Source organism: Fusarium coffeatum (genome assembly GCF_003316985.1).
Source record: "Fusarium coffeatum strain FIESC_28 chromosome Unknown BRIP53273_contig_194, whole genome shotgun sequence".
Taxonomy (NCBI): domain Eukaryota; kingdom Fungi; phylum Ascomycota; class Sordariomycetes; order Hypocreales; family Nectriaceae; genus Fusarium; species Fusarium coffeatum.
Genome location: NW_022157987.1, coordinates 87,261 through 100,593, shown reverse-complemented (window position 1 = coordinate 100,593; position 13,333 = coordinate 87,261). Strand labels below are relative to the sequence as shown.

The 13,333-nt window shown below is 48.3% G+C and overlaps 6 protein-coding genes across 6 annotated transcripts; 3 read left to right on the top strand and 3 right to left on the bottom strand.

Annotated features, from left to right (window-relative positions):
• Window positions 1-191: 191 nt before the first annotated feature.
• FIESC28_08326 (uncharacterized protein) lies at window positions 192-2,249 on the top strand (the record flags this gene model as incomplete). The annotated part of the gene is made up of 10 exons (XM_031162464.1): window positions 192-377; window positions 813-852; window positions 902-991; window positions 1,040-1,071; window positions 1,123-1,130; window positions 1,182-1,331; window positions 1,392-1,650; window positions 1,699-1,741; window positions 1,800-2,029; window positions 2,085-2,249. The coding sequence occupies 10 exons, from the start codon at window positions 192-194 to the stop codon at window positions 2,247-2,249; spliced, it is 1,203 nt and encodes a 400-aa protein (XP_031013477.1).
• Window positions 2,250-2,760: 511 nt separating this feature from the next.
• On the bottom strand, window positions 2,761-4,641 carry FIESC28_08325 (uncharacterized protein; the record flags this gene model as incomplete). The annotated part of the gene is made up of 3 exons (XM_031162463.1): window positions 2,761-2,869; window positions 2,921-3,928; window positions 3,998-4,641. 3 exons carry the CDS (start codon window positions 4,639-4,641, stop codon window positions 2,761-2,763), a joined length of 1,761 nt encoding a protein of 586 aa, XP_031013476.1.
• Window positions 4,642-5,433: 792 nt separating this feature from the next.
• FIESC28_08324 (uncharacterized protein) lies at window positions 5,434-6,250 on the top strand (the record flags this gene model as incomplete). The annotated part of the gene is made up of 3 exons (XM_031162462.1): window positions 5,434-5,556; window positions 5,607-6,023; window positions 6,089-6,250. The coding sequence occupies 3 exons, from the start codon at window positions 5,434-5,436 to the stop codon at window positions 6,248-6,250; spliced, it is 702 nt and encodes a 233-aa protein (XP_031013475.1).
• A 756-nt stretch (window positions 6,251-7,006) lies between these two features.
• Window positions 7,007-9,542, bottom strand: FIESC28_08323 (uncharacterized protein; the record flags this gene model as incomplete). The annotated part of the gene is made up of 4 exons (XM_031162461.1): window positions 7,007-7,537; window positions 7,589-9,196; window positions 9,247-9,330; window positions 9,435-9,542. 4 exons carry the CDS (start codon window positions 9,540-9,542, stop codon window positions 7,007-7,009), a joined length of 2,331 nt encoding a protein of 776 aa, XP_031013474.1.
• Window positions 9,543-10,732: 1,190 nt separating this feature from the next.
• On the bottom strand, window positions 10,733-11,206 carry FIESC28_08322 (uncharacterized protein; the record flags this gene model as incomplete). Its single annotated transcript, XM_031162460.1, has 4 exons — window positions 10,733-10,755; window positions 10,806-10,855; window positions 10,913-11,118; window positions 11,168-11,206. 4 exons carry the CDS (start codon window positions 11,204-11,206, stop codon window positions 10,733-10,735), a joined length of 318 nt encoding a protein of 105 aa, XP_031013473.1.
• A 498-nt stretch (window positions 11,207-11,704) lies between these two features.
• Window positions 11,705-12,742, top strand: FIESC28_08321 (uncharacterized protein; the record flags this gene model as incomplete). Its single annotated transcript, XM_031162459.1, has 1 exon — window positions 11,705-12,742. The coding sequence occupies one exon, from the start codon at window positions 11,705-11,707 to the stop codon at window positions 12,740-12,742; it is 1,038 nt and encodes a 345-aa protein (XP_031013472.1).
• Window positions 12,743-13,333: the final 591 nt, after the last annotated feature.

The following is a 13,333-nucleotide window of genomic DNA, read 5'->3' as shown; positions in this document are numbered from 1 at the left end:
CGGCTTCGAATAAAGTCACTCGTCAACCTCGCTTCGGTACTGATCTGCCACCAAGAAACAGAACCAGAATTCCTCCCTCCCTCTTCCTCTCTAGTCCTTCCCCTTTCCTTTCCCCTCCCCTCCCTGCCTTATGCCCGGGAACAGGGCACTTTTTGATCTAAATCTCGCCTCCTCCGCCTTCAACTCCGATCATGCCGCTCGCCAACTTCGGCACCCTTGTTCTCCACCATATTGTCTTTGTCGCTCACCTGGTCTACTTCCACATTGCTTTCTCTCACATGGAACAGAGCGCTCTCGTGGCTCTCTATTGCGTCTCTAAGCTTCTTGCACGCCGCGCCGACGACATCGGTGGCCCGCCTCCGGAATGGCCCCCTCCGGTTATCCAGTGGTAGCCGGGCTTCCGTCTCCGCCTTCGGCTTCGGCCTCCGGTCTGACTACGGGCTATGAGTCTCCGTCAGAAGAGCATCCTCCTTTCTTCTCACATGTGGCATCAGCACCTGCTGCTCCTAATGGGAATGCGAATGGAGATACAAGACGTCTTGCTGTACCGCGGCCTGCGCTAACTCAACGACCTTCATATATCGCCGCTATCTCCCCTGAAGATGTCAACGGTAACGACCAAGGTCGGCCTCGGCTTGTCAACCATAGTTCTACAATTACTTCTCACAGTTTAAATCATGTTATGGCAACGTCGGAAAAGACACAAAGCCAAAAAGTTGGGATACGAGATCGGATTGCTTGTTATCAATGGACTTATTTCACTTTGGTAGGTGTTTCCGAGGTTCACTTATAGCTTCGCTGACATCTCATAGACAATGTCAACTGGCGGTATTGCCAATATTCTTCACTCATGTAAATGCACCCTCTAAAACTTACTTTGAAATACGACTGATTTTGCTAGTAAAATGGACCGCCCCCTGGCTGCGCGGCATCGGGCTCTTCTTCTTCTTTCTCAATATCATCCTATTCATCATGAACTGCATTCTTATATGTACAAGATTCCATCTTCGTCCTGGGAGCTTCGTGAATTCTTTCACAGATCAGATGGAATCGCTCTTCATCTCAGCTTCTGTAAGTTTGCCGCAGCTCATCAACGGGACTATGTATACTAATAATAACTAGGTGGTCTCGTAAGCAATACATATCTTCATATGAGCTCCCAACCAATTCTGACGATTTAGCATCGCTGTAATATTAATCAATACCTGTCAATATGGTATTCCTTATGCAGGTCCGTGGCTTCTTAATACCATGGAGTGGGTATTCTGGGTCTACGCCGCCCTCAGCGTTTCTGTCAGCGCATTTCTGTATCTTGTCCTTTGGTCCACATTGTAAGATAACTGGAAAGCTCACTCTATTTCCAATTATTTAAGCTAACCATTGGCTTCTAGGGTATTTCCTGTTCACACGATGACCCCTACTTGGGTCTTTCCTGCGTATCCTCTACTTCTTAACGCACCATTTGCAGCGAATCTTATTGCCGCAGCGGACTCTTCAGGTCACGATCTGTCAGTGAATACCGTGGCTATGGCGCTCGGGGCCACTGCGATCCAAGGAACCGGCTGTTTGATTGCATTCATGATATCTTCTGCTTTCATTTATCGCCTTATGACACAAAAGCTACCACGGGATAATCAGAGACCCGCTATCGTAGGTTTAATAGCTCGTGTTCATGTACACTTCATTGATCTTTGTTAGTTCATGTCAATAGGTCCCTACGGTTTCACCGCTGCTGGTATAGGTACGATCTCAAAACCCTTGCTCCTAATAAGTAAGATGGAATCTAATAAAAAGTCCAGCCCAACTGGGCAGCCAAGCAGACTTGCTTGTACCCGAAAACTTCCTGGGGACACCACATGTCGCGGACATAATCAAAGTTATAAGCATTCTGGTAAGTCTCTGGCTCTGGGGTCTTGCAATGTGGTTCTTCCTCGTCTGTGTTGGCGCCCTATGGAAATACTCTCTTGCAGGGCACCATATGCCCTTCCAGATGACCTGGTGGTCTTTTGTTTTCCCCAATACAGCTCTGGTAAGCTCCCCTTGACCTGGCTTCGCACAAGAGAAATCTTACATTCTGTGTTTAGGTCACGGCCACTAGTGTCATGGGTAAGATCTTTGACAACAATGGCCTACACATATTTGCATCTGTCATGACTGTTGCTATCGTCATAGTCTGGATCATGATATTCACAAGGATGTGTTGGAGTCTTAAGACAAAGAAGCTTCTTTGGCCCAGAGACGAAAAATAAACACCACCACGCAGCCTCACAGGCTTGGATTCCTTCTCAACACTTCCCTACACCTTTTATCCACAGCGACTTTGGTTTAGCGGCTCTGTGAAGTTTTTCCATAGATGATATACAATTTATTAGCATCGGGGGCGTTGAGCGGCCGACTTGACTTGACTCAGCATAATGCCGTTCTCTCACTGTAACCATATTGTATATATATAAATATATAAATATATATCTGGCCATGGTTCCGCTTTATGGATGGCTACTTTACTACGTCCTTGATCGTGTAACTTTAGTTCCCCAGCAGGACTCTTGAGGTATTATTTCGACTACCGCTCATGTAGATATAGATAGACTCAGTGGTTGTGCGCTTCATATCTTACAAAAATAGAACCAAGAAAATATTTGACGACTCGCTTTACGAGAACCCCCAAAACGCCCCCAAACTCCAGTGTAGCATTATTCTGGCCACCGTACCCTGACACCCCAGTTTCAAGATACACCAACTGTCACAGGCGGAACTGTCTTACAGCTTTGCCTTGAGGCCATCATCGGCAGTGGCCTCGAGGTTGACGGTGACCTCACCTGTCTTCTCACCATGGCCAAAGAAGATGACTTGCACAGTCAGATCATCACTATATGGTTATTAACTGTTGAAATTTGCCATGATGAACAAGGGTTCTTACCGGTAACGCCGAGAGAAGGGAGAAGGCAGGGTAAGCAGAGCGCAAACCTGCTCGTCATTGTTGCCACCGAGAGCATTTCGAACAAGGTGTGTAGCAACGTTCTTGTCCTTCACTGTGAAGCGATCCTTGGCATCCGGATCGATGCCCCACTGCTGAACGCGAATAGGGGTCTTGTTACCATCAGGTCCAGCAGTCTTACTCTCCTCGACGGGTAGAGGTGTCTTGGACGATCCAAATATCTTGTTCCAGGCAGCATCGAACTGAGAGTTGGTTCCAGACTGTCCTTCGGTTTCAATCCACTTACCTACGAGGCCGACAACCTCTTCATTGGTAAGCATCTCCCAAAGACCGTCGGTGGCCAAAACAAGAAAATCTCCATTTTCGGGGTTGACCTTGGTGGTCGTAACAATGGGCTCAGCTGTGACATAAGGGGGTGTCTTCAGCAAAGGCGAGGGACTGCGGCCGAAGAAGTTCTCGCGGAGCTTCCAAGCGACGTCTCTGCTCCACTTGTACACAGCATCGCCGAACGCACGGCTGGGTTCTAGTCCACCAAGAACACGACCGTTGCGAATAACATTTTCCTCGCCGGGGTGCTCCTTGCGCATGCGATCGACTTCCTGAGGGTTGCTACCAGTCTGGTCCTCTGACAGAGCAGTGGCAGTCCACTTTCCATTCTCCGCTCGGCGACCCAGAACAGCACGAGAATCACCGGTACATGCTACACGCAATAGCTTGCTACGGCTATCGTAGAACGACAATAAAGCACATGAGCCAGAAAGAGCAGGCTGTAGCAACTCAGCAGCGACGGTCTTGGAGCCGCCCTTGAATACCTTCTCAACGCTCTTGTGGACAATTTCGTTATCCAAGTTGTTAAACCCAGTCTTGATGGCCAGGTTTACCGCCTCTTCAGAGGGAAGCTTGCCAGGAGTCTGCTTGTAAGTCTCATTGAGTTCGCGAGCAACATAGTTAATCAGGCTCTCCCTCAATGTCGCAGAAGTAGTCCATCCCCTAGAAAATGTCAGTAAAGACCCATTTTGTTGCTTCGTAACGCAGCTGCATCTCAAAATTGCTACTTACGAGTGACCGTCAAAAACACCCCAGAACATCCAGTCGCTATTGTCAGTCTCAGCAGAAGACCTGCTAGGAACCTGCACAATCTTCTCGGCGTGATCATCCTCAATTGGGTCGTTGCTGGGCAGTTGGACAAGGTCATAACGAGTAACACCTTGACCTCGGGCTACAGAGAAGGACTGCTCAAGGCGACGTAGCTTCTCCGTCGCTTGATCGGGGGTCAACATCTCGACAATGCGCCGCCCGTCGTCGCTGGTAGTCTTCGAAATTGGACCCTCGCCAACAATCGTGCCCTGTCTGAGTTCGTCGGCGCCCACTACGAGGACGGTTCGGGTTGGTAGCACATCAGCCGTTTGTGTGGACGTAAGGCTGGTCTTGGAACTGAAGCTGGAAGTGGGCGTTAAATCAGAATTATCGTAGGAGTACCAAGCACCGTATCCAACGATAATACTGGAAATCAGCGCGGCAGGCAAGCGACGAAAGTACATGGAGGACCTCAGGGGAGCGCTTCGACTGTGTGCGCCGGCCTTCGATCGTGTTTGAGCGTGGACTGAGGATGAGAAGGAGAAGCCGCGATGTGGGGTTCGAGTAAGGACGCGGACGGTCGAAAGAGAGGTCGTCCGGAGGGCTTTGACACCAGCTCGATTCATCGGGACGGCAGCAGGAAAGCTTAGAGCCAGTCTGGTGGGGAATGACGGTCAGGAGAAGTCGCTGATTATTCGATAGGGTCAAGGAATGGTCGATGACAAAGGTGATGATAACCACAATGACATGGAGGGAAAGAAAGGTCGAAGTGCTGTGCTGAAGCTAGGACCGTAATGTACCTTGTAGTTAGTGTCGTCTACGAGGGAGTGGGTGGATAGCGGAGGTTCGTGATGGTGGATGATATGCTGCCTTTTGTGGGTCTGGAGAAGCACTACGCTATCTTATCTCGACCTTTCCATTCTGGGACATCAACTAATGATAAGTCACTGCGAACACCGGAGTGGAATGAGGTATGGATGTCAATGAGATTTTATTTTACATGATCTTCTTTCATTCTTTCTTATAAAATCTCACACAAATATCTCTGAACTCATTACGGAGACTTATTCCGAGATATTTCATACTTCCATGGTCACATCCAAGACCATCCGCCCACGTGAAACAACAGAACAGCACCCGACCAGAGGAACTCTCACCAACTGTAAACCGACTTCTACCGAGGCTCACCTCTTATTGCTGGTTCAGGGACTCTAGGCTACCCGCATCCTGAACAGGCCGAGCTTGGCTAGTCCTGTGAACTTTACTAGACCTGGGGTTCTTTTCTCACATGTTAGTGAAATCCCTTTGCATACACATGCTGGCGACACTCATTTGACCATTTTTGTTTGTCTGTTCGGGAGCTGACTGAGATCTTCCAGATACTTGATTCGTCCTTACCAGAACCAGGACCTCTCATAATGGACCAACAACAGTCTTCACAGTCCTTCAATGGAGCTGATCGCATCAGAGCTCTTAAGGATGATAATTCCATATTCACTGCTTTCGATACATACCCATGGAAAAAGGACAACAACTTTATGGTAAGCATTTCATTCGAAGCCTGCTACTAGAGGTATTGACATCTCATCAGTCTGGCCTCCACGCCATCCTCGGCGAACCTAATCAACAAAGTCCTCAAACCTCACTCGAAGATATGACCACGCACGCTCGTATATTCTACTATGCGCAACGTATTGGTGTCAACATTGACTTTGGGGCCTACAAGACCTGGCTAGCAAGCAAACCTGATCATCAGCCTCCAGATGTTCTGCCAGAGGAATACCGTCAACAGGACGGAACCACTACCGCCCCAACCCCTGTCTTGGACTGGCAAAAAGCTGCGCCAAAAACTGATCTCTATATCGACAAGAAGGCTGCTGCAGCGCAGTCTGGCCCACAAGATCAGCCGAATTATCCTATGGGGTTCGCTGAGATGATTAAACTCATTCAAGAGGGCAAGCCTGTGCCTGGAATTCGACAGATACCAAACACCATTATTAGGGATCCTGTAAGTCTAACTACAGATGTGGCGACTCCTCTGGTTCATGATATTCCTTACTAAACTTGCTTTAGGCTGTGAAGCCTGTTGGGGCCAGAGCTGTTCCTAGGAAGCCTTGGGAGAAAGATGTTAATCTCGACACTCCCGCTCTTACAGAGCTCCCAAAGGCGCTTGATACCGAGTTTCCGCCTCTCAATGATGATCTCTCTACTTCTTCTACTGCTGAGGTTTCGTAAAATTTGCACCACTGTTGTTTCATTTCTATAGCATTGGCGGCGTTAGGGACCATGCCACAATCAGCATGGGCGTGCTTTGTAGAGAATCCAAGCAAGAGAAATTACCACAAAATCAACTACTGCGCTCGTCAAACACGTCACATAGCCAGAACGTTTACAGTGATAAAATCATCAATCGTTTATTAAAAGGATTGTAATAACTGCCGTAACAAACCGTGTGTCATAGGAATACGCCTGAGCCCAGCATCGCATAGAAAAACGACATACAAGTTCATAAACTCATCCCGACCTATAAAGGAGTCCTCCAAACCACCATCATCCATACCCGTAGATTGACTGAAGAAGTATGGCCCCAGTGTCCCATGAGACACGCTCCCGCTCAGCCTGTAAAGGTGGCAGCCCATAGACGTTGGGATTCAAAGGCCGATAGTTAGTATCTGCCATCCCCTCCATATTGCAAAATCGATAACCATAATGTGTCCAATGCACCCGAGAAGGCAGTAGCCATCTGGGCGTAGGATGACGTGTGATCTGTAAATTACTTGCGTGGGAAGATGTTGTTTAAGAAAGGTCGACAAATTCTGGTGTGTTGCGTGATCTTGACGAGTGGAACGATTGGTGATTCAGATAGGGGCTCCCTGACACGGATGACAATGAAAGAACAGAAAAGCAAAAGGTGTAATGGGGAAATTTCTGCGTCATTCAGCAGAAAGCAGTCTTTGATAACAACAAAGATCAGGTAATAATTGAAATAATTCAGCGGTAACCGTTGTTGTTGTAGCGTGGTCCGGGTCCCATACGCCCACCCATTCCAGGGCCAGCACCAGGGCCAGGACGAGTTGCGACAGCATGGTTGGTGCAGAGCATGCCGACGCGAGAACCGAACTTGCTTCCACGCAAAGAGACCATGTGCTTCCGGATGTGGGCAGCGACATTCTCGCGATGCTGAGGGGAGGCGTTGTTTAGAATCCACTGGATGAGATAATTGCCGTACTGATCACTCGCGATATCAATTAACGGGATGCGGGTGCGGTCGCGACGACCCTCTGAGACTCGGTCCAGGTAACGACCGAGGAACTCTGCACCTCCGATCTTAAGACACTTTTCGACGACCTTGGAAGCGAACTGGTCGGTGCTGTATTCGGCAGCATAGCGGATGACATGGTCAACAGCCCTGCTGCGGTCTGGGGGCGCACCGTGTTCGCAGATGTGCTGGATGCACCAGTTACCGAATTGGCCATGGGCCACAATATCAATGTTGGCAAGAACCTCCTCAATGCAAGGACGCTGTTAAGAAAAGTTAGAAAAATCATACCAACGTACAGAAACTTGACATACCTTATCCTCTTCGAGGCAGTTCTCGAAGATGTTTTGCACAACAAGACTGCCAGTCTCTCCAAGAGCGACTTCGTGCCACATTCCGTTCAGAGCCTCGTTGACATACTTCATGATCTGTGGGGGTGATTCAGTCCAACGAAGTTCAAAAAGCTTTTGCCAAACATGGCAGGCGTAGCGATGAATAACCGTCTCTGGAATTCGTCGCAACAGTTCGGAAACCATGATCGCCTTGAAATTCTCAGGGACAGAATCGAATGCCTTCTGAACAACATGACAGCCAAAGGGATCCATGGAGAGATTCAAAGTGTTTCCTCGAATAGCTTCAGCTATGTGGATAACCTGGTCAGGTGTGCCATGCTCAAAGCATCGCTGCACCAAGAAATTACCAAACCGGTTAACCATCAATGGGTAGGCCTGTGCTACGATCGCATCCACGATCTCAAACTTCTGCTCCGGAGTTCCGACCTTGAGTTTCTGCTGTAGAAAGATGGAGGCTTGCTGGTCGTTATTGCAGACGATCTTGTCAACGATGTACTTCCAGTTGCAATTGACATTGCGATCCAACAGACGGCGATAGTTCAGTGGCTCAGTTGGGGGGAGGTAGGTCTGATCATTAGGAGACAAAACATCTCTCGGATCCAGTCCCTTGTGAGGATACACGGAAGGCGATCCAATCTCGTTCTTCCATCCAGACCCGGAAGTGAACTCAGAAGCGTGAGGTGAGAGAGGTGTTCCGGCAGGGAGTGGATACGGCGGATAAACACCCATAGGACCAAGGCCTTGAGGAGCATTCATAGGCGCTCCAGGAATAGGACTACCCATGTAGTCTGACTGGTTGGCGGGACTGTTGTAGCCTCCGCCATAACCAGATCCAAATGGCTGGGGGGAGTTGAATCGACTCTCCATTCGGGTGCCACGGCGTCCGTAGTTGGGGCGCATCATCTCTGCGTCAGGAGTCAGGCGTTCACTACGGTAGCCGTCCATGATAGGGTAAGGGGCTCCATTGGGCTCCGGGCACGGTGGATTGAAGCCGCGTCCGCCAAGCCACTTTCCAGGAGCTGGTTCGGCGACGGGTGCCTGAAGTGTATTGTTGAAGGGGCCAGGGTGATTTCCCCAAATTTCACGGGTGCGGTTGAATGTAGAGGCGGACAGAGCTTCGCTTGTATCAGAATGAGCATCGTCTGGAGATGGCCATTGGCCTTCACGAGCAGGATAACCCGAACTGTTAATTCCGAGGCCAGAGGTATCATTTCCGGTCTTCACGACGCGAGTCTCGGCCAACTCCTGGCCAAGTTTGGAGATTTTGTTCTCCGCTTGAGCGAGTTGTGCCTTCAGCCGAACCACTTCTTCGCTTTCGCCACGAGCATCATCAAGAGCGGCACTGGCAGGTCGTGTAGTAGGAGCTGTGCTGGGGAAGGCATCGGTGGCGGGAGTTACGGGCAAGGAGTTGCTCGAAGACGCATGATCAAAACTTCTTGCGTACTGAATCGCTTCTTCATTCGCCTTGAGGGTGTCGACTACAGCTTGCTGCTCGTTGAGCTTGGCAAGGAGTTTGTCCATAGGGTAAGAATCTCCTGTAGTAGAGATATCGTGACTGAATTTCATCTTCTATCATGTTCAGTAAATTGCATGTTGCAAGTCAATATCGGTAGTATCACCTTTGGGAGGCCTTGGTTCGCAAGCTTCGAAGTAGTGAGAGCCGAGATACTCTTCTTTGATGGGTTGGTTTTGCTTGTTTCCTTCTGTGCTTTGGGTTAGTACGTGAGTTCTTAAAGTAAAAAGAAAGGACTAATATCAAGCCGCCATACGCAAATACATATGGCTAACAGAGTAAAAGTATACTGACCGAGGCGGAGGCAAGTAGCGAACCACTTTGAGTTTCGCCCTGCATGATAGCGGTAAAGATGGGGGCGATCTTGTCAGGAGATCCTTGGGGATGCCCAGGTGAAGACATGATATCACACCGTTCAGGCTCAGGTTTCGATGCAATGAATCTGAAAAGATCGGAATCGGATAACAATTGTAGAGAAAGAGTGGACGCAAAGTAACGCTCAATGTGATAGAGAAAGATTGTGAATGTGCCGACGAACCAAGAAGAGGTTGATTGATTGTGATGGAAAGAGAGTGAAGGGGGACGAGGGAAGAAGAAGTAGAGAAAGGAAAAGGTGGTGACAAGGGGGGTGGAAGTTAATCACTGACGCAGCTTTTTTTAAAGGCCAAGAGGAAGGAAAGGGCAGATGGAAGGAGCGTAGAAGTGGCAGGTGCCAACAGCCGACAGGACGGGCTGTTCCTTCCACTTTTGATAGGGCTGCCACCTAACTATAGGTGGCACTGTCAAGCAAGATAAAGGCGATGATTCTAAATGCACTGCAGTTGCGCACTGCATCTCCGAGGCTGTTGAGAGTCCATCACAAGTTCTTTTACTTTTTCTTCGCCAGTGGTCTTTTAGAATTGAACCTCCCGAGTACTAGGTATCTGGTTTAATAAGATGCTTCAGGGGAACGTCTCTTTGGAAAGCCATTTAGCATGGATGTGAAGCGTTCATGCCAAGTTTGGAATACCTAAACTGGTTAATGAACCATATGAATGTAAATCAGCTGGAGGTTCTTTCTACGGCGGGAACTCAGCTCAGGGGAATAAGGCTGCCAGGTTGAATCGAGTACAAACAACCCAAATTGTGAAGGAAGGCCCGTGGACCAGAGGTTTTCCTTCGAATTGAACAAGTCTTGATCCGACCATCGTAATAGAGACTTTAATATTCGCTGATTCTGAAATGAACATACAGACTTTGTTTATCAGGAAAGAAGCCACTAGTTTGTCCAACGAACAAGGCATCAACAGATATGGATACTTCTGGTGTTGCAGGAAACTTTCACTCAAACAATCAGATCGAATAAAGGATCAAAGCACGCAAGCCTCCCCTATCTAGGAACCGAACAATGCATTCTTTGCGGTAATACAATAACTGTACATACTGGAACGAAAGCCATTAGAGAATGTCTTTGCTTTCCTCGTAACCCTCTCCCAGCACCATCCACAAGCAGTCACCTAATCAGAATATCGCAAAGCATTTGCAGCCCATTCCAAGAGGTTCCTATGCTGTCATGGTTGATGTCAAATTTTTCATTATATTCATTGTCTGGTTTATCGCTTCTTGCCGGTGGGAGCTGGAGATCCATTAGCGCTTGATCATAGCTGTTGAATCGCGTGGACATACCTGGAGGGCCCTTCTTCTTCTTGGGTGCACTCTTTCCACGGAGCTTGAGTCTAAAATCATATTGTCAACACTTGTGTCGCTTTCAAAGGCCGCAGTCGTTAGCTTACTCCTCAATGTACTCGAATCGATCTTCCTCTCCCTCGTCCCAGGTCGCCAGTGTTGGTCCAAACTCGCGCTTGAGGTCCTGTATCGTCGCAGTCTTTCGAGGGTAGTATGTCGCCATGGCTGGTCCTCGTAGTCGTTGTCGCAGGATCTTGTTGCCCATGCGGACGCCTTCAGGGTTATAGGAAGTCGCAAAGACCTGGCATTGCGCCTGCATCCAATTAGTAAAGATATTTCCAGTTCGGTTTCAATACATCTACCTTCATCAGGTCCAATATCCTCGCACGTGGGACACTCATTTTGCCGTGGTTGACATCAAATGTTGCTCCTGTCAACTTTTTTGATGCTTGGATTGACGTCTGATGTGAAGTCTACGCAGAAGTTGAGCAAAAGACCCGATTGGTCGATGGGCTGAGAATGTGGAACTTGTAGCTCACAGAGCCATCCTACGCAGACCAATTAAACTGCAACTCTAGAAAGTGGATCTCATCTTTGATATAACACCTGCAATTGTTTTACAACCTAGGTACCACAAAACCTCGAGAAACTCGCGCCAGAGTCTCAAAAGAATTGGATAATGAGAGACTAGGAGACGAAAGGAATTGGTTATCTTATGATAAGCCAGCCTACTGTAGCACTTAGGTCAGTTTATTTTAGTGTTCTAAAATGATGAGAGGCTAAAGAACATATTCCATGTTCCTGCCACTGCCCGGTCAAATGTGGGTCGGGTCCCTGCATTCTAGGTTGCCTACTTCAACGCAGAAAAACAACAATCTTCGTCAATCACACAGCAAGTCATGTCTAAAAGACCAGCAGAAGAGCCTCCAAGGGGAAACGACGAGCCACGCAAGCGCGTGCAAATAACAGACCCACCTCCATCGGCCTCTTCCATCGCTTCAGTCGTGCCTGGGATTTCACGATGGTCTTACTCAGAAATACCCGACAGCCTACCACCTCTCCCACCAATTAGACCTGATCTTGAAGAGCAGGTCTTCAGGCATCCTGGACTTGAAGGTCCAAACTGGGAAAAACTAGAATGGTACGGCGACGCGACACTTGAAATGATCTCAACAGAACTCATCTTCGAGACGTTTTCACATCTTCCAGCAGGAAGTTGCAGTCAAATTCGCGAACAGCTAGTGCGCAACAGCACGCTCTCTGAGTACTACCGACAATATGGCATGGAACAAAAAACGCAATTGCCTGAACATATGGGCAAAATGGCGGATCTTTTACGTACAAACAGGAACAGCCGGGACGTTATAAAACTGCAAGGTGACGTTTTTGAGGCCTATGTCGGGGCAGTTGTCAAATCGTACCCCCAGGGAAACGCCAACGCCGTCGCTTGGTTGAAGATGCTATGGGGCCGTACGATCAAAGATCAGATCAAGCGAGCAGAAAGACACCAAGAAATGATAGCCCGAGCGCAACCCGTCGTCCAACAATTTTCTACTACGGAAGGGCAACCTGCACAGCCCCAAATCAAGATGGAGCCCCTGACAGAACAAAATGCCAAGGGCCGCCTCAGTACTGCGATAGCAGTCCCTGGAATCAAGATCCGGTACGAAGATATGCCATGTAACAAGAAGGACAAGGATACAGGCCTTCCGTTGTATGCGGTTGGGATCTATCTCGATGGATGGGGCGAGACAAACAAATGTCTAGCGTATGGTGTTGCTAAGCGCAAGATTGATGCAGGTGGAAAGGCAGCAGTGCAAGCATTGGAGAACAGAAAAATGATAAAAGTCTACGAAGCTAAGAAGAAGCAGTACGTGGCTGAGAAGGCGAAACAGCTGGAGGCCAAGAAAACAGGATCTTCCGTCGAAAGTACCTAGAGGTCGCGATCAAATACCCTACCTACCTAATGTATAAAACAAATGATCTAAAATGGCCTAAGAGTTAGCTCAATGTGGTGGATTGCCCAGCCTTTTTCGTGTCTTATGTTTTATAGTACTACCTTAAGAATCCATTTGATTATTTAGGATAGAAAATGTTGTCTACGAGGCTTCTGCTTAGGCAGCTGCTTAAGGCAATTGGAGATTCCGGTTCGCACAGCCAGCGTCAAGGAGATACTACTGTACCTCAAAATATTCAACTCATTAGTCTAGGTAGTATCTTCAACAGATGTAGAACTTGCCGATCAGATGTACCCATCTTCACGTGTCTCGGTTCGTCAGGGACACATGCGGGCAGGGGTGGGTTTCCAGGTCCCGAGATCTTGAACCGTTAGTTCGATGAAAGGAGGGGAGAAGAATAAGCTCGGTACAAGGAAAAACATGGCTTTGTAGGGCTTGAGGGATCACTGATAGATGCACAGAGATCGATCTCAGAAATCATAACTCCTGTGCTCACTCGTATGAGCTTTACACATTTAACCAAAATAAGACATGTCATGTCATTGTACGGGAAATAAATTACAAGATCCA